The sequence below is a fragment of the Oreochromis aureus genome, linkage group 19, assembly GCF_013358895.1.
Source record: "Oreochromis aureus strain Israel breed Guangdong linkage group 19, ZZ_aureus, whole genome shotgun sequence".
In the NCBI taxonomy this organism is placed as follows: Eukaryota; Metazoa; Chordata; class Actinopteri; order Cichliformes; family Cichlidae; genus Oreochromis; species Oreochromis aureus.
The window spans coordinates 24034929-24054822 of record NC_052960.1 but is presented as its reverse complement, the minus strand read 5'-3'; the positions used below and the strand labels follow the sequence as shown (position 1 = coordinate 24054822).

Genomic DNA, 19894 nt, shown 5'->3' with positions numbered 1-19894 from the left:
AAGACATACCACCATCACTGTATATATTTATTGCACAGTTTTTGACAGCCGTCATTCCATAATGCAGTTTTGTTTCTCATAACAACAATAATAATACACACAGCTCTCTTGATCAGTTTAATATCACGGCTGAGCACCACAGCTGAGCACCATTGTCAAGCTTGAAGGTTTGCTGGTGATGAATACTGCCTGCATCAAATAATAGCTTTCAAATAAAAATGTCATGTTGGTTTGTGATTGTATTTATAATACTACACTGCTGCAATGCTTATACAGTTGCAAGAACATATTTTAAGATCAATTCTTATAGAGTTACAGGAAAGAGAAAGAAAAGCTTGCAAACCTTTTGAACTGTTTTTTTTTTCTGCATAAATATGAACAAAAACATTTTTAGACTTAGAAATCTGAAAACTAGATGGAGAAAACCCACTTAAACTAATGACCCACAAAAACTTTTGATTTTTTGCTGACTATCTGGAAGGGGAAAAATATTTGAGTTTTTTCTTTCAGAATTTTAGCTCATTCGACTGCAATATTTGATAAGTTTCCCTGCTTGGGTCGCTCTTTTTAAAAAAAATAGTTTCTGTTAAAGTTAAAAATTTTGATTGAAAACATAATGTTTTTGTTCTTCTCCTGCTGTTCTTTTAGATAGTTTTGATATCGTCTTGCTGAATGGCTAATAATCTGTGTGTTGTTGGGGGTTTTAATCAACAATAGGTGTTATAATTCAGAGTTCTCTGTGCCTTTAATCAAGAACTGTCCTGACCCAGATGCAGCAAGGAGTCCCATGACACTACCACCAACATGTTTCACAGATGGAGAAAGGTTCTGTCCAAACACAAGGCTTCTCATTTAAAAGATTTAAATGACTAAACTGCTTATCCAACTTACAGTGGCAGAGGGCACTAAGGCCTGTACAGCACCATTGTACTTTTTGGAGAACAGTAGCTTTCTACTTGTGCAACTTGCAGACCAGTTTTTCAATGTGTTCTTGGTGAAATGATTGAGATGAGAAACATGACCATTAGCCATTGTAAGAGTCTTTCTGTCACGAAGGAGTTACCCAGGGTCCCATTGGGACCTCACAAGCTATCACAGCTTTCATTCTTGGAGTGCAGGTAAACCTCTCCTCTAAAGGGTTGTTGAACATTGTTGTTCAATCTGACTTTGGCATACTCTGAATTATAATTTGTGGTTTGAGTCACATCCCTAAATATGTTTAGTGAAGGTCAGTTATTAACAGATCAGTGTCTCCAGTTACTCTTGCTTTTACCTCTAATTTTACCATTAAATTTACTGCTAATTCTAGAGGTTTACATACTTCTGCCGCTCACAGATATGCACTATTTGATCATTTCTCCCAATAACCAAATGACCAAGTCTAATTTTTATTCCATGCTATTTGTTTAATTTTGTTCTTCTTTGTCTACTTTCAAGACTTGGGGATGCACTTGAATGAATTGATGCAGAAATGTAGAAAATCTCCAGTTTTGCACCTGTTAGTGTATGCTTCATTTTGACAGACTTTAACATACCTCCATCTGTACTTTGTTAATACAGTTAAACATAGAAGATCTGAGCTCACAGTTTGAGTTATTTGCAAGTATTCTAAGTGCGATTTGCTTCAGTAGCCCCCACACCCCCCCATTTTGATTTCACACTTCTTTGTCCTGCTGCTTGATGTCAAAGGTCATCAAAACAGCCATGTCACTGGAGTCCCCCAAGGAGACAGCCAGTTTTAGTACCTGAAGAGCATTTCCACTGAAAACGTCACCCTCCCAGATTCTGCTTTTATTAAGTTTCAGGTCAGTCCGTGTCTCTCCCACCACGCTTACCCTCTGGGTCCCTGGAACCCGTACCCTGAAGCGAACCCATGAGGCGGGCTCCAGCAGGCCCACACGAGGCTCGAAGAGAACGCAGCCTTTGCTCCAGGCAGAATAGACACAGGGGAAAGGAATCCCCGGCTGATCGCAGATGTTCCTTAGAATAAAGTCACACATGGGGTTAAAATCTCCACCAGGGGTTATCCTAGCATAGAGGCCCAGCCGATATACCCCAATATCAGGCAGGCTGATGCTCACTGTCACTTTTGTGTCTGTGTATGTGCAAAACAAGTAGCGGGAAAGTGGAAAAGCTGCTGATTTGTTCTCTTCTTTGCTGAGCACAGTGTGAAGCTCAAGGTCGTGATTGTTGTGGAAGGTGATGTTGCATTTGCCTTGCTGGGTAATCACCACTGCTGTTGTATGACTGAATTTGGACAGTCCCGCCTCTGACGTCCGGGTCCCTGGGCCACATGCTGAGCCCAGGTTTGGAGGGAAGAGCTCATGAGGACTAACCACCTTCCCTCTGCAGTGCAACAGGAAGTTTGCAGTGTTCTGGAACTTGACTTCCGTTTTCTCGTAGTCCCGCACAAACACCGACAGCCGGTAGAAGCCATGTAAAGGGCAGAGGACGTGGCACGTCAGGGTGTCTGGTTTAATCTGAGTAGCCAGGCAGCGTTTGGCTACGGCAGCATCCATCTCTGGGTGAACCAGTTCGCACAGCATCATCAGAGGCCTGGAGGTCTTCAGCACCAAATCAAAGACACCTTCGTCCACCTCAGCAACCTCGCTGCTCTGGCTGCTGCTTGTGACTCCAAGAGATCCCGCAACTGGCTGCAGGCCCCAAGACAAGAAGGGGTTCTCTGGGATCTCTTCCATCGCTCTGGGGGTAGGACACTCGACTGTGAAGGAGCAAACCCAAACCAGAGGCGTGACAGCTGCCTCGGGTCTAGCGAACACCTTCACATCGTACATTCCACTTGCGGGCGGCAGGAGCTGCAACTTCATGCTCCGATGGGAGACAGTTAGGATACCGAATGAAGAGTTGATAGACTCTTTCTGCTCTGAAGCACCACAGTGGAGGAGGTCTTGGTGCTGGGTGATCTCATAGGTAAAGGTTGATGGCTTTGAGAAGCCAAGGGATACACTTGCCTCACCATTATCTGAGCAGAAAATACAAGAGAGCGTTTGTTTTGGGGTTTTTTTAAAGTACTTGAAGATAGATGCTAAAAATAAATATGAGTGCATTCTTGATTAAAATATAATGACATTCAACAATAAGATTAAACCATAAAAGAAAGCTGACCACAAGAACAAAACAAAAAAGTTGTTAGGTGACCTGTGACGATGTGACAGTGATGTGGCCGAATCAGCCTGAGCCCCATATTGAAGAAGGCTGAGGTCTTGAAGACCCTTCTCTCAAACTCTTCCAGGGAGATGGGTATGTCTAGGAGCTGCCATTTCTCCTCATCAGGGAAGTGTGAATCGATGAACTCCTCCGGGTCCGTTAGGAAATAGAAATCATCAAACCTTGAAGGAACAGATGGAGACAGCGTGCTGGTTTTAGACTCAACCTGCTATTGGTCATGGGATTATTCAAATAAGCAGCTGTTAAACTTGAGTCATTATTGCCGTACCACCGTGTCGTTGTGGTATTGTTTGCAACAACCTAACCGCTAAATAGTGAATGTGTTGAAATCATTTCCTTTTCACACCTTTTCACAAAGCTTTCATGTTCCACATCTACTCGTCCCGCTCCCCAGCAGGCATCCAATAGGAACCACTGTCCTCCCAGAAGCACAGCGTTCCACAGGTGATCAGATTTCACATGCTTCAGGCTTTGGCCCTGGCGGTATCCTATGCCCTTACTGTGGCCCGGCACTTCTTGGCACTCGATGCCCACCTCTCTGTAAACACAAACCAAACAACATGCTCATGGCTTTTTGTGTTTATATCGCATGTCCTCAAACTCGAGTTCATAAACTCAGAAGGCCTTTAATACAGCAGTTAATAAACTGTCGATCACAAATCAACAACAGCTGTTTTCGGAGGCGTTGTGTTTACCTGCACATCTCCGTACAAAGGTTGGAGTAGCTGCAGCAAACACCGCGGCCAGCCGCAATCACCTCCTCTGGTGAACTCAGCTTCTCTGAGTGGCCGAGGTACCCGCTCACATCATACTCTGTGAAAGCAACCTTCCTTTTATTCACAGTAGGATGAATGAAACCTGTATGAGTGAATGCTGCTGAACATAGATGCATTAGCCACCTTAAACTCAAAAATATGTCGCATTAGCGAAACCTAGTAGTGGGCCTGTGTGGGCTGTAGTTACCGATGTTGTGGCACAGCCAGACCCAGATGGCACGAAGTTTCTCCAGCTCAGTTCTGGCTTCCTTTGTGATACTTTGTACAATAGTTTTCACATTGTACACGCACTTTTCTTTCAGCTCCAAAACAAACACAACAATATGCACTGTTAGAAATCGCAGCTTTTTAAAGGTAACTAACATAGGCAAAGATGGACTCACAAACTTTCATGGAGTTGGAATGACCTTAATTCCTTACAGTTTTACAGCTTTGTGTCTCTGCGTCTCTCTAGTGTTGAACTAACCAAATACTGAAACTGACTGAACTGCAGTTCTGTTCATCTTGGCATATGGAAAGTGTTCTAGTGTTACTCACTGCTGAAGCTAAAGCACTAAGATTAAGAGCTAAATGGCAGATAGATTTGCAGACACTTAAAACACACACACACACACACACACACACAAAAGTACTTCTGACCTCTGCTCCAGCCCTCACAGCATGTGAGTCAACCCTGTGGAACACGTCTGAGCTGGTGAAGAGGTCCTTTCTGTGCTTTCTCGTCACTGTTACTGAAGCACACGCTCTCAGCCTCTGTCCCAGCTGTGCTTTTTGCTGCAAGTGTCTTGGTTCATCTGCCTCCTTTCTCACAGCACTCTTTTTCACCACCGTGATGGTTCTAGCCGCGCTCTCAGACGACAGTTGTCTCTTTGCAGCGGGACGCTGGTCCTCGCTCTCCACTATCAGTTTCTCAAACACGCACTGCCTGGAGAGCACAGTATTCTGGGAGGCTTCACCACAGACCAGGACCTGTCCTGTTGCCACATCTTGTCCAGGAGGAAGCTCTGGTAGACTCTCCTGTGCCTGCTTCTCATTGTGCACCTGAGCTCCTATAACCCTAACTGAGCTCGGATTCTCCTGAGGCTCACGAAGCTCCAGGGTTTTCACCTGTATGCATCCCTTCTGGGTCACATCGTTTTCCTGAGAAAGGTGTGCAGCACAGGCAAACGGGAAACTGAACTTTTGAATTGCAACTTCAGCTGACATTATGCTGGATGCATGGTATCCTGTCCAGAGACAAGGTGGAAAAATGTAAAATTCAGTTATTATCTGTAAGATATTTTTAGCTTAATCTCATGAGCAGATAGTGACTCTTGTTCTGCTTAGAGTGAGACACACAACTGCTGAGGGATTCCTCGTGCACAAGCAGAAAGCTTATTCTATACAGTGCAGTGTGCTGTGTGTAAGACAGAGATGAATTGGCAATTATATCATGTCTATTCATAACCATAAATGAATGCAAAAGCTAAAATCATTAATCCCTGTCGCAGCTAAGAGGAGAAAGAAATCTTTCGCCATATTACATGACCCCGTAACTTCCTGTACGTGATGAACCTTCACACTGATGGCTGTATTCATCATCTCTTTAAAATAAGCAACGTATGGGAAAAACTGCTTATTCGTGACAGGGCAGCAGGCTGGCACAGCGACTGTCCTTCAGCCAGATGACCTGGTTTGAAGCCATGTGTTGGCATGTATCTGCCCTGCTCAAGTGTCCCTCACCAGGTCCTATCAGCTGTGTGTGCACTGTGTAGCAGCTAACCCTGACCCCTTCCTGAAGAGCAATTCAAGCAAAACTTTCAGATGACAGTAAAGCTAGCCCCTATCATGTCAAAGTAAATCCGTTCTCAATCCTAAAATAATTAGGTGTGCTCGCGTTTTTAGGAATAGTACTTAATTTTTTTAAATAAATAAAAACATGTCAGTTTACTGATACCACTTCCATGGATGAAAATAGCTCTCAAAATACTGATTCATCCCTGATTTACATTCAAAAGTGCAGGAGGGGAAACCCATTCTGTGTAGGTTTAACTGCTCCTACATCCCTATATGTTAGTGAGGCTTATACTCACCCTGAGAGGATTTCAAAAGCCTGCCGGATGTTTGCCGGAGTATCGACCAGAGATGTTTCCACTGTGTGTTCCCTGTGGTCCCCAGTTGCAGGGGGGAGGCTTATATATTCTCCCATTGGCCTGCCAGGACAGGCCCCAGAATAACAGGCCTAAAAATACTACAAAGCAGTTAAGACCAGCCAATAGAGAGAGCCCCAACTGAGAAGTGTGTGACGTCTGTGTGTATTTGGAAGTGCATGTAAAGCTTACAAATGTATGTTTGGATGTTTTTGTGCGTGTTCGGTACATGCTTTTGCTAATAACACCGCCACCACCACCGGCATATCTGGACACACAAGTGAGTGTAAATTAGTGGACGTCTGTGTCAGTCTGTGCATGTCTGCGTGTATCCGTGTGAATTTTGAATATGCGGGTTTGTACAGTGTTAATGTTTGGGTCAAGGCCTGTTGAACGGGCAGGTGGAAGGATTAATGTTTGAGCATGTGCTGATTGTGATTCAGTGAGTTGGCATAAAATAACGTTGACATCAACGTTAAAGACGCGCAGCCGCTTCTGGTGCACATATACACAAACAGCTGGGTTTTAATTCAGCAATCACAGTTAAGGAGACAAGGAAAAACTGAAGGAAACGACCCCTTAGACAGGTGGGAAAATATTTTGGAAATATTTCTTATTCACCTTTTAGACAACAGTTGGATAAGATCTGTATCAGCCTTTATCTGTCTGATCGGTTTTGAAGGTAACAATTTTTCTTCCACTTCTAAATCTCGCTGCTCTCCAAGTTATTATCTTCTTTGTGCATGAAAATGATAAGGTGTAATTTAATGTGAGATATGAGACTCATTTGTTGACTCATGAAGTAACTTCCTTAATTGTTTTTTTTTTCCACTTTCAGGACCAGAGGAAACCCTATTTCAACCAGCAATTTGAACAAAATTTTTTTTTTAAATCGAAAAAATTACTACATTAAAAAAATATGTGTGCAATTGATGTGGGAACACCAGAAAGTCATTAGTGTAACAAAACTTTTCTGTATAAGAGGCAAGAAACACTGAGAGTGCAACAGTCAGCCAAGGCAGCTCACTTTATGCACACTATTTACTTTTAAAGGAATAGTATTTGTATTTTGTGTATATTTATTTCATTTTAAATGCCCATTTAGATGTTTGTAGTGCAGTTTTTTGGTATTTGTGAACCTATTTTAATATATTGACCTATTTGGCAGATGTGAAATGTAAAAGTGAAAGGCCAGAAATCAAATGTGACCTGATATTTGGATGCAAACTATAATATGGTTTTTTAAATCTTCATAAATAATTTCCTCAATGTTGCTAATACAAACAAAGGCAATAAAATATTAAGCACAGTTTTAAAGATAAAAGACTTTCTATGACAATTTGAGTCGAATTGACCTTGAGGTCAGAGGTTCAAAGTACTGTGCTCTTTAGAGTCCCAGTATTGGGATATAGGGAACAATATCCCTATTTCCCAATATGTTTTCATAACAAACAATGGCAGTAAGAAATATAAACATGTATTTTTAAATAGCTCTATATAGGATTATTGTCACTTTCACCTTCAGATCAACCTATTAACTCTTACGCAGAGGTCAGAGGTCAAATGTGACATCATATTTTGAATCTTATATGGTACTCTCCGTATGTTGACAATACTCAGCACACTTTTAAGAATCATAGTTTCAATATTCTAAAGGTTTTTGTATATTTTTGACCTATTAATCATTAAGTTGACCTTGGTAGATGTAAGCCAAATGTTAATGGGTTGTTGACATGACCCTACTCTACACCCCTACAAAGTTTTATGAGAACACATTCAAAACTTTTCGAGCTATCATGTTCAGTGGCACGCACACACCCCAACGCTATCAAAAACATGGTGGAGATAAAGATGAGTGAAGGGGTAAATTGAACTAAAGAAAAGGATGCAGCAGCAAGAGTCAGCCTGCCATGCGTTTTAATAAAAGCGCAGTCCGCGTATCATCTGGTATATACATCATGGACGCTTTGAACTTTTGAGCTAAACCAATTTTGTGCTTTTCAAGTATAGGCTTCAGGCTGTTTTCATGCCAAGGGAGCTGAGAGCATCGAGGTTTTCTCACCTTTTACTTTCAACACAACACTCTGTCATCTTCAGTGTGTTTCGTCTGCGTACATAAACACTGCAGAAAAGGGAAGTGGTCCTTGAACGGCGATTGAACCTGCCACAGAAATAAAAAGAAAGAAAGAAAGAGAACTTGTTGGATTATCACAGAAACATATCACCCAGCAGATACAGTGTTATATAACACTGCCATATGTTGGTGTTGATATTGATGCTCAGGCACAGCAAAGGGACCGCCACCTCTGCCAGTGCTGGATCCCGGGCCAGATGACTGGGAAAGTGCAGAGTAATAATGCCATCTGGAACAGCTGTTTGCCAAGGAATCTCTTCCTGGCTTATTAGGGAGAGTGGAGGAGCGGGATTGGGTGCGGTGGGGGTTTCTCTCCACCTCAGAGAGAGGTGAGGCGCACTGGTGGGAGAGATGTTTGACGCAGCAGAGAAATGAAGGAAATCACCACAGGCTGGAAAAGAAGAGATGTATCCCACTCGCGTTTGGGTGCAGGAGGTTTGTGTGTGATTCTTCTGCAGTGTAATAAACTGTGTGCTTTCAGTCCAAATGGGCATTAATTAACATCTAAAACTTTATTCCAGCTGATACAGACCTCCCCGTAGGTACTGTTTCGAGATCAATGACAGTTTCCACCACACAGAACTTTGAAAGCCCCAAATGGTCCCTGTGATAATACTGAAATTTGAAATTATAACCAAAAAAAACCCCCACACACATACATGGAGAAATAAACGCCATAAGAAATGTAGTGGATCAAATAACACAAAAGCAGGGGAATAAAAGAAACACAAATTTGACTTGAAAGTTATGGTACCGCATTGGGGGGTCGTGGGTGTGTGTGCAGCTCGGTTATGACTGGAGGCAAAAAAAGCTGTTACGATGAGATCTAAGGGACTGACTGGGTTTGTATTCTTCAAACATATCAAACAAATGTTAGCCTTTGCTGTTACGTGATCTAAGAAACTGCGGAAGCCCTCAATAATCAATTCTATAACTAACTCGGTGCCAGTCACGGCAATGTGCTCAGTTGTCTTTCTAGTTATTCCACATGTAGCTTTCGACACGTGTTCTGTTTCAGAAGATGAAGAACGAGTGAGAGTGTTGCACCCCGCAGGGGGTGAAGACAAAAATCAGTTGCTATAAATCCCACGTGGACAAGAGACCTCTCTTTTATGCTATTTTTATACTCTAAAAGACCGATTTAGTAATAGTTGTGGCAAGGCTGTGGTGATGTGGCAGGCGGAGTGAAAACCTGAGTCCATTATGTCAAAAACAATTTCTAACTTAGGGTTTTAGTTTCTATTGCAAACCCAAGAAAGGGTGTATTATGATGTTCAAACAAACGCTTGATCACATAGGGTCTCTGGTATGTTCACCTTTGTGAATGTGTTCTAATAAGTGCTTTATATAGCACATCTACCTGAGGGGTCTTGACAGGAAATAATTAAAAAACTTTGCAGAGCAACATAACTTACCAGCCGCAGCTAAGAACTCAGAGTACTCAGCTGATAGCAATTTTGCATTTTAACAGCTGGTGAATGTGGTGTAAAAACCACATAATCTGGACAGCTGGCTTCTAAAAATAATATTAATAATGGGTCAGTTATGTATTCCAATTTTGTTGTAATAATGTCTAGTTTGAAAAAAAAAAACGCGTCAATGGGCAATAAGCCCTTCTGTGATAATACCATAGAAGCTATGGTAAGCTACTGATACAAATACCAGGGGCAAATCAGTTCTGTAGGTTATATAATTAACCAAAGTCCAGCGTATAACAGCACGGAACAAGAAGAACTCAGAGAGCATAAACCTCTGCCAAGGCAGCTCACTCTCTGGGAGTTATTTACTTTTAAGGGAATAATACTGAATTTTCTATATATTCATTTTGTTTTCTTTGCTCTTCTTAAGCCTACTTTAAGAATTTTCTAGTGCGGTAAAAATCAGATTAGGGCAACATGACAGATATTTACTTTGATTACACAAACATTATGTAGAAGTAGATAATGGATCAGAGGTACTGATTTGTCAATACCTGGACATGGATTATTTGACCTTGAAGTAGAGGTCAGATTACCAAAGTCATGTAAGGAACTCTAAATAACCTTAATATTACTTTGACCTTGAAATCAAAGTAATGTTGATTTCAAGGTCAGAAGTCATAGGTCAAATGTGACATATTTTAAATGGTAGTTTCCATATGTTAATAACACAGACCACACCTGAAAGAATCATAGTTTCTAAATTATAAGACTTATTGTCAGTTTTCACCAACAAATCATTAGGTTGACCTTGAAGACCTTGGTGGATGTGAGCCCAGAGTTTTATTATTCAAAAGTTTTCAAGCTATGGTGTTTACAGACAGAATGCCATGCATGCAAACGCTACCAGAAGCATGACCTAGATGGTATGTGGATTGTTGTTTTTTGGGGGCTTTCTCTCTGTAGGGTCTCTACTTTACAGTATAAACCACCACGAGGGGACTGTTGTTGTGCTTTGGTGCTATATAAATAAAATGTAACTATTTAGTAAGAGTAATAAGGGTCAGTAAGTAATCATTACCTACTCTTTTACGAAGTAGATGATTTTCAAGGAAGTTTTCTGTATTTCTGCTCTCTGGCTTGCTATTTTTAAATATAAAATAATACATAATTAGACTGTTTGTGATACAAAAACGCTAATAATATTCAGTACGCCCCCCCCTCCCGCTGCTTATTTTCTATTTATAATTTAGTTAAAAAACAAACAAACTGTCAATCAGTAAAAATGATAAGAGGTTTTACATCAGGCAGTTGTCATTTTTCTGCTGTGTAATCTAAACACAGTAGAAAATCTAAAATTGCCTGTATCAGGGGGCAGCAGGTGTCGCATTCAATGACTGGTTTCAGTAAATTGGAACACTGTAGCCAGTCAGCTTGTTCCCGCTCTGGATACTGTTATGTGACAGTCTGCACAGCAGCGCGAGCGGTGGGCGGGGCCGGTGTTCAGGCACTCGGCGCGCGCGTGCGGTCATCAGCACCTGACGACCACCGTTAATTAATTGATGAGACACTTTCTCTAGTTCTTTAAATGTAGCGACCGGAGAAAACAAAGTCAAACCTTTCGTTATTGCTCGGTTTCTTTATTTAAAAAAGAGGAGGAAGAAGAAAAGAATATATTCTCGACATTTTCTGGAGACCGGGAACATTATGAAAACTGTTAAGGACGATGGGAAGGTGAGGGCGGCGTCATTAAATCGTTTTACTAAAGGTAAGATGTGGAAAAATAAAACTTTTTTGCTAATGCTTTCCCTCACAGGTGACCTGTCGTGACAGTTCACCTTATATAAGAACTGTATTTCTTATTTTAGTCACTTGTCATGCAGTTAAACAAGGCAAGCGGATGGCCAACTTAAAGAGTGTGGTACAAGTCTTCATCTTAAAAACACTCGGTAATATGTTTTGGCTTCAGTCCTGACAAGTGTGTATGATTAACAATAATAATTGTTTCAACTAAATGAGTCATAACAACTACCTGTACTGTCATTGTAAGACATGATTTAGGCTAAGGGGGGGGGGGGGGAGGAAATTATTATATGTGTGGATAGAATTGGCTTCCTCACTTCTCAGCAGAACTCATTATAAATGGATGGAGTACATGCTGAACACACAAGCAAGGCGAGTACTGTCATTGGTGCCAAAACACGTGCAAACAAGCAGCTTTAAGTCTAACAAACAGCGAAATATGGTGTCTTATGTCTGCAGCCATAAAGCACTGATATTTAACTCATTCAATCTTCAAGAATATAGAATAGCAGAATCACCCTCACCTTCTACATCATTAAGATTTTAAGCAAGTTCAGTGGTGAAGCACACTGATAAGATGATTTAGGTACATTTTAGAGTCATTCACTGATTTTTAAATTCTTTTTAAAATTATAACACCATGTGAGAGGTATTATGTTTTTTCTCAAGCTCTGATCCTCCATCCTCCAGCAGAGCATCTGATCTTAAGGGAGTTAGAGGATTTTAGACACTTTAGATGTTCCCAAGGCTATGTTCTTTCAGACAGGGTTCTCAGATGTAGTTAGTTAGCTTTTGTTACAACTTTGATCTTAAATTGTGATGTGTATTCCACTTGTGCCCCTGTTATTGCAACCTTGTCATGCTCCTCTTTCCCTATCCATCTAATCTTCTGCTCTTTTCCAATCATCACTATGTGTCGTTGGCCAGCGGCAGCTTGTCTATTTGGAGCTCTTATCATCTTCCCTCTCTTTGCCACCATCCACTGGATATATCCAGTTTGAATGACATTCCAATCTTCTAGCCATTGATCCTGGTGAAATGGATCAATGAGTGGATGTCTTGTTAACTCCTGGCATACAGCTAGACATCATATTTGTACTAGGTGAAACATCATGAATTAAAAATTGACCTAACCTGCTTTAAATTTGGCTGATTTTCAACCTCCATGCTCATTTTCTCATGTACTTGTGCACCACTCCCAGCAGATATTGCTCTGTTGTAGTACCTCTTAAACTTGTGCATGGGTAGGAGCTTTCAGTGGAAGAGTCCAAATGTGGTGCTTCAGACTTGGACATAACCCAGAGCATCCTTGTTGTGGCTTTCAAGATCCACAGAGTTGTCTGCGTGACCCTCAGTCATACTGTCAGGGGAAACTGACAGTATGACTGTACCGTGCTGCCCTCCTTCCTCTCTTTGTTGCTATGCTACTTTGTGAACTTGTCCTCTTTTTCAGAATTAAATTTGAGTTAAATTGTTGCCATTTTGATACAGTGGAGAAACGTAAGCATTGCAGATAAACATGCGTGTGATTAGAAAAGGGTTTCGAGGAAATTATTTTAAATCGGTGTTATTTTTTTATTTTTATCAGTGGAGTTTCATAAACTATTCCATCTTGTTTATGAGGTGGTTGATGGTCACTTACCTTTTGAGATTGAACAATGATGGCTGTGAACCATGAACAGCATTGTGGACAATGCACTCTGTACAGGTAATGCTTCCCTTGATGTGGCTTCTGCAGTGGCCTTGGACTTTTCCTTCACAGCCGCATTGTGTTCCTGGTGATGGTTATCAGCGTCCTGTTACCCTTGAATAGTAGCAAGCAATCTATCTATGCAGTGTTAAGTTGTAGGTTTCTTGTACTCAGTCCAAGCATTACCTAGGTATACCTAGGTACATTGTGGTCTCTCGAGTAGTTCCTTTATCTACGTAGGGATACATCTATCTGACTGGTTTGTATATCCGTTTGATCCTGACATCTGGACGTAGCATTTTCATCTGAGGGACTTCGGTCGCAGCTGAATGCAAGTTTTCCCCAACCTAATGAACTGTAGACATAATGACTGAAACTAGCACCACTGATGAACAATATGCTGTGAGGTCAGTTTCTTGATCACTAATATGGAGGTTTTCTTGACCATTGATCAACTACCACTGATGATGATCAAAAATACATAAACAGGGTGTACCTTTAAGACAAATCTGTATACCTAAATCTGCATGATCAACTTTGTCACCTATAACATCTCAAGGTTTCTGGCTACGATCCTCAACCCGTTGGTAGGCAGCTCTAAACACCACATCCAGAACACTTTGGATTTTGTTGAGAAGGTGAGAGATGTCATTATGGAGGCAGATGAAACAATGGTTTTGTACGATGTTACATCCCTCTTCACTTGTGTTCCAGCCACTGAAGCAGTTGAAGTAGTTTGTAAGAGGTTACAGGATGACCCCAAACTCAAAAAAAGGACCACTCTTAGCCCCGCTGGTTTGAGCGGGGAGTCAAAGAGGCCATCCCTAAATTGAGTAGGGGGCCTAAGGATACATCTTTCGCCATCTTACAGTGCTGTGATTGCAGCCGTTCCCCAACTCTGTGTAACTGGTACTCATGGTAATGATAATTTGCATATAAATAATCCAGAAACTGACCTCACAGCCCATTGTTCGTCAGTGTTGCTAGTTTCAGTCATTATGCAAATATACTGTTTATAAGGTTGGGGAAACCTGCAGCTGAGACTGGAGACATTTCTTCCACTGAAAACACTAAAAGTCCAGATAGACAGAACCAACTTTTTGGGCCAAGAAAAAGAAAGCAATTTATTTCTGCAACTGCAAAGATGCTGGTAGAAATAAGGGTTGTTTAAGTAGGTTTCCTTTTTACGTCAAACCGACATGGTGGTGGTTGTTCGAACTGGTGCGTCACAGCAGGATTTAAATCCACTGGCAGGATGGGCTCTTCCTGTGTGTTTGTGTGTTCTCGCGCTTACATGGGTTCTGTGTGGATACTCTGGCTTCAAACGCCCAGTGTCTTCCTCAGACAGAGAAATAAATCCTATTAATTTAAAAGTGGTGTGAATCGGTCAGTCAGAGCTGTAAAAAAAAAAAAAGTTTGATTGGTAGATCTGTGCATCCAGTGGCTGGGTCTTTGACCCTCTCATCGTGGAGTATTAAAAAGATTTCTGGTTCTAGCCCTGACACTGGAGAAATTACAGCATACAATTCATATTTATTACTGTTTCATGAATGTAATCTTGCACATCTTTGCACATTTTTGTTTCTGATTTGCAAATTTGTCAGTGATGCATAATCGGTTTCCTGTTCGCCAGAGAGATCTCTCTCTTTGAGAGTTTGCATGATGGCTGTTTAAGAGTGATTATGCTTAACTGCAGCAAATGCTGAGTGTGCTCATTTCAAGTGTACCAAGCCTTTTACATGTAAAGGAGGAAACACATGCAATCTGTCAAAACAGCCACAGTGGTTCACATACTGACAGAGAATACAGGTTTGACTGCCTAGCTTGAGTTCATGACTTTTTGCTCCAGGTTTGTTATGCTGGGTTTCCTCTGCAAGCCAGTCGCCCTTTTTTTTTTTTTTTTTTTTTTTTTTTTTTTTTTTTTTTTTTTTTTTTTTATTAATACATTTTTAGATAAAAATTACAACCATTAGGCCAGCTAATGACAGCAGAAAAATAACTGCTAAAGGCAACTTTTAATTAGTAATCATGTTAAATAATCACCATGTGAAAATTAACCATAATGATGATAATAATAATATAAACGGGGACAGATAAAAACTGGTTTTCTATGTGTAGGCTTTGCAGTATGTTGAATTTGAGGTCTTCTTTTAGTACTGCAGTTCTTACATCATAAAATCAAGGAGCTTGTAAATGGAACAATTCACAGAAAGACACACAATTAGCCTTTTGAACCCTCCTTTGCCTTATCTTGTAATATTAATTGGCTATTGAAAAACAGAAGCTTTATAGTTCAGAAACCTCTAAGTTCAAAGCCTTATTTTAAAAAAAAAACCAAAAAGACATTGGTTTGACCTTGAATTTCCCCAAACAAGCATTTTTCCCCCCACATCATGCAGTCTGCATTGTGTAACGGTCTGTTTTTATCAGGATTACCACTTTTTTTTAATGCTATCTGGCTGGCACTTTCTCTCTGAGCTCCTCCCGGACTTGAGAGTGCATACATGTTGTTTTGTTTCCAGTGGGATCTGAGCCTCTCTCTCTGATGCTGTTAACACCATGCTCTACATGTTGACCTGCTCTGAGAATACACACATAACCCTGTTAGTACAGTACAGGTCACATTAAGAGGAAAAAAAGTGTAGTGTTCACTGAATATTGGTGTTTTGTGGTTGAATATACTGCCAATACCCCATGCCTAATACTTGTTATGCTGCTAAAACAATTTTAATCGTTGGGGGCATGCATGAAGGTGTCTGGTTTTCCTGGGCCTTGGCGGTGGATTGTTTGGGCTGTGGGGTGGGTCCCCTGTTCATCAGGCTTGTTGCATTGCATTTGGTGGTTGCTTGATCAGACTGCGATGTGGAGAGTTTGGAGCAGGAATCATTGTCCTGCAGAGAAGAGGCGTTGTATTTTCATGGGGCTGCTGGAGTGTGCTTATTTTGCCACAATGTGTACGTGGGTGGTACGTGTCAAAGTAACATCGATATTCATCCCAGTACTCAAGGTTTTCCAGCGCAATATTGTATTGAAACAAGATTAACAGCTTTATACATGCCCCCTTGTCAGTTCTTTTACTTTCATGGCTGCTTGTCTCTTCTGATAATCTTAAACAGCTGTGGTTATTCTAGGCTTCTAGGAGCAGGACAGCTTTATGGCAGTTTTTATCTATGTGATAAATTTTCTTTATTTTTGTATTTAATTCATTGAATTAGCCAGGAGGAAGCATTTATCCTTTTTCTTAACAAAATTCTTTAAAGACTGTATATACCATGTTATTAGACTTACATTTTAGTTCCCTTCACTGTCACATAGATGTCTGATTTAGGAAAGATGTAAAATACTGTTTGCTTTTTGTAAATATTCTGAACTATATTAAAAACGTATTTTCAAAACTAACAGCTGAATATTAGTCAGTAACTATTAATGTCCTTGGATGGATGCAGAATTTAATATTTTCTCTCTAAAAATATAAAGTAACAAACATTATTTGAACTATTATCTGAGGGCCAAAACCCTTTCTCCCTCTTTATTCTGACTTCAAATTGGGTCAGTGGTGTATTCATGGACGCGCAGGAATTTGGTCAACAGTGTTAATTGTTTGTTAAGTGACATTCATTAGCTGCTGTCTGGCAGAACTGCACTGGAATCAAGTAGCTCCTGGTGAAGCTATTAATCAATCACCTCAGTAAGTGTGGACAGTCAGTTAACTTCCAGCTCCCTCAGCTGCCTTTAGAAGCCCTTTATTTGCCAGGTTAATTAGGCACATCATTATGTGGGGGTTAAATTGATATAGACTTGTTTAAAATGTTTAGGCTATAAATACGTAACTGCATGAAGGACATCAGGAGTCTATGAAAGCTGTGACTGAGAAATTATAGTGATCAACAACTAGTTCATCCTTGTTGTTTTCATTAGTTATTATTTTAATGGTTTATACTACATGTAATGTCAAAGGAATAGCCATAATTGTTTAGCTGTAACAGGTAACCGTGTTTGTTCAGTGAGTTCCAGGCACTGTAGGTTTGTTCATAGATGCATGATTGGAGCCACACTGGAGCACGGGCCAGCTGTGCCAGTTGAAACCTCCTTATACAGCCTTAAATATCATGTGATAAGGATAAATTGTAGTATCATCTGACAGTCACTATGCTACCGAACTTGTCTGTGAAGGAAAAACTCCTGTCTTTTATATCTCTGTATGTTAAGAGGTTGAAACTTTAGCAATGCTTCTGAAGAACAACTTGATTACATGACCAGTGTGTTTCAGGCTGTAGCCTTCATTAGGCTCATCATAAAATATATTGCAGTGTAGACGTTTGTGTGGAAAAAATGTTTCTAGTAGAGAAAAAAACATAGAAACCAATTATATACATCCAGTATACATATCCACCAATAGATTACCAAGAAGGGAGGGGCTGGGCATATGTGGAACAAGGTAAAATATTTATTTTATATATTAGACAATTATTTAATAAGTGAAATGTTTGGAAATGGACTGCTGATTGACAGAACTTCCAGCATAGCAAATAAATTTTTAAAAAAGTATGATCGTAAATATACTGTAGTTAACTATGTTTCTAAAACGTAAGCAAACATACAACAGGACATGGATGAAACTGCTTTCCACATGATTTCAACAGTCTGGACCACTTAAACACTCAACTACAGCTGCTACTTAATGATTTTGGAAATATAATTTGGTCATCACATGTATAGTGATGAACATGAGTATAATTGCAGAAAATATCAGTAATTTTGATAATTAATCATTTGTTTGAATTCCGGCGAAGTAGGATAAATATTATTTACTATTTTTTGGACATTTTATACATTTTAAAAGTAAAAGAAATCTGTTGGCAGATTGGTTAATAAAAAATTAAAAATTTGTTACAAAATGACTTAGTTATACCGCTGACATTTTTAGCTCTTTTGCCAAATTCAGCACAGTCTTACCAGACATGTTGCTATAACAAACATTATGTGGCTATTGCAGAAACATAATTCTTGTATAAGCTCACTAAAAATATTATCAATTAGGGCTGGGCCATATCATACCGTTCACAGTAATACCGGTATAATGTTAGGCAATGATAGGAAAATGAAATATCGCGATAGAATATGGGTAAAACGCACATGTTTTCATACACACATGGCGGAAAAAGCATGGCGGCGATGGAGAATGAGAAGGGTGAAAGCGGATCGTTGGATGAACCAGAATTGGTTTGTAAAAATGGTGCAACTTCAGTGGTGTGGAACTGGTTTGGCTTTCGTCCGTCAGATACACACTAAAGCACAATTTTTGGTAGAGCATGCAAGTGGGCCGTCGTTATTACCGAACCGATTTTATGTGGTACACGGCGCTCAAAAATCTGTCAAAAATGTTTTAGTACGACTTTGGTAAGCTACGAAGCCGCACCACTTGTCGGAGCATTACGGTGACCATAGTCAGGAGCCTCGCGGAGTGATATGTACTGTGCTACAACATAATATCACCGAATTGTGTGTGCATAACCTCTTTTTAAGTTTTGTGGATATTATACATGGTTATGCTCAGTATATGTCGGCCAATTTCCACTGGAAATGTCTTTTGGTTAAACTGTCGGCAAGGAATTTGCATTTGCACTGTTACATTTTTATATAACTTTAGTGCACATAAAAAAACAGCTGCTTGTTTAAGTGAAAATACATTGATGGGGGTTTTTTTGCACTAATAAAGTTGTGGAGTAAAGTATTTTGTCTTGCGTCAATTATATCGTCAGTTATGTCATTTTTGCAAATTTTCAAATATATATTGTGATAAATATTTTTGGCCATATTGCCCTGCGCTATTATCAATAGAAGGTGTTGTTTATATGAAACCCATGGGATGGGTGCCCACTGTGTTTTTTAGTCTATGTCAAGATTTAATTTAGAATAGACCAGAATAGAATTCAACTTTATTGTCATTGCACATGTCACAAGTACAAGGCAAGAAAATGCAGTTTGCATCCATCCAGAAAGTGCTTTAGCAATAATATAGATATATTACAGATATGGATCTATTATAGGTATGTTACAATGTACACGGTACGACGGTATGTTATGAATATACCATAACTATAAGTATGTACAGGCTATGAACAGGTTTTATATATATATATATATATATATATATATATATATATATATATATATATATATATATATATATATATATATATATATATATATATATATATATATATATATAATGGTTAAAAATATGAAAACTATACAGATTTTAGATATACAATTGTGAGTATTAATAAATAGTTGTAAACAGTTGTAAAACTATAATTAATGTATTGTACAGTATGATTGTTTAAGTTTGGAGCAGGGTTGTCACCATATTAGAATTTCACGCTCAGCATCGATACCCATAAAAATGCTGGATACCTAATGCTATTTTCAATACTACACGTCTCTTAACTTGACAAAGAGGCGTGTCTATTTTTAAAATAAAGTTTTTAACATAATGGTAATTTCAATATACAACTCGCGTGGCTACAGGGTAACTGCTAATAGTTAAACAGCTAACACTAAGGCGTGCACCAGCCAGGTTAACATTTGAACTGTCGATGTTGAAGATAAGTGTTAGAAATTGATTTACCTTGGCTGGAATCCTAGTCAGAATGCACGCACATGATAGAGCATTTATTTTGTTTGAATATCTTTGTGTGTCTGTCTGTAGTTTCAAAACAGACACAATTTGTTATTGTCCATGTCTGCGGCCC

At 39.8% G+C, this 19894-nt stretch overlaps 2 protein-coding genes across 4 annotated transcripts in view; one reads left to right on the top strand and one right to left on the bottom strand.

The window, feature by feature from the left end:
* Nucleotides 1-37: 37 nt before the first annotated feature.
* Nucleotides 38-6093, bottom strand: ky (kyphoscoliosis peptidase). The gene is made up of 7 exons (XM_031750923.2): nucleotides 6038-6093; nucleotides 4605-5191; nucleotides 4153-4267; nucleotides 3885-4002; nucleotides 3536-3727; nucleotides 3160-3350; nucleotides 38-2983 (listed from the first exon to the last, which is right to left on the bottom strand). Exons 2-7 carry the CDS (start codon nucleotides 5169-5171, stop codon nucleotides 1656-1658), a joined length of 2511 nt encoding a protein of 836 aa, XP_031606783.2. The 5' UTR covers nucleotides 5172-5191; nucleotides 6038-6093; the 3' UTR covers nucleotides 38-1655.
* Nucleotides 6094-11184: 5091 nt separating this feature from the next.
* slc4a11 (solute carrier family 4 member 11) overlaps nucleotides 11185-19894 on the top strand; it is a 105263-nt gene continuing 96553 nt past the window's right edge. For all 3 annotated transcript variants that reach the window (XR_005609413.1, XR_005609414.1, XM_031750953.2), the window contains exon 1: nucleotides 11185-11414. Coding sequence is in view for 1 of the 3 variants with exons in the window: in XM_031750953.2 (XP_031606813.1) it covers nucleotides 11354-11414 (61 nt within the window). In the remaining 2 variants the exon portion in view is untranslated. The remainder of the gene's footprint in view (nucleotides 11415-19894) is intronic.

Bases quoted from the DNA above. Each gene is read 5' to 3' on its own strand.
- ky (XM_031750923.2), bottom strand. From the start codon at position 5,171: ATGTCAGCTGAAGTTGCAATTCAAAAGTTCAGTTTCCCGTTTGCCTGT. The intron at 3,728-3,884 runs GTAAACACAACG...TTGTGTTTACAG, and splicing joins CTTTGTACGGAGATGTGCAG to AGAGGTGGGCATCGAGTGCC. The intron at 2,984-3,159 runs GTCACCTAACAA...TTTTCTGCTCAG, and splicing joins TCACTGTCACATCGTCACAG to ATAATGGTGAGGCAAGTGTA.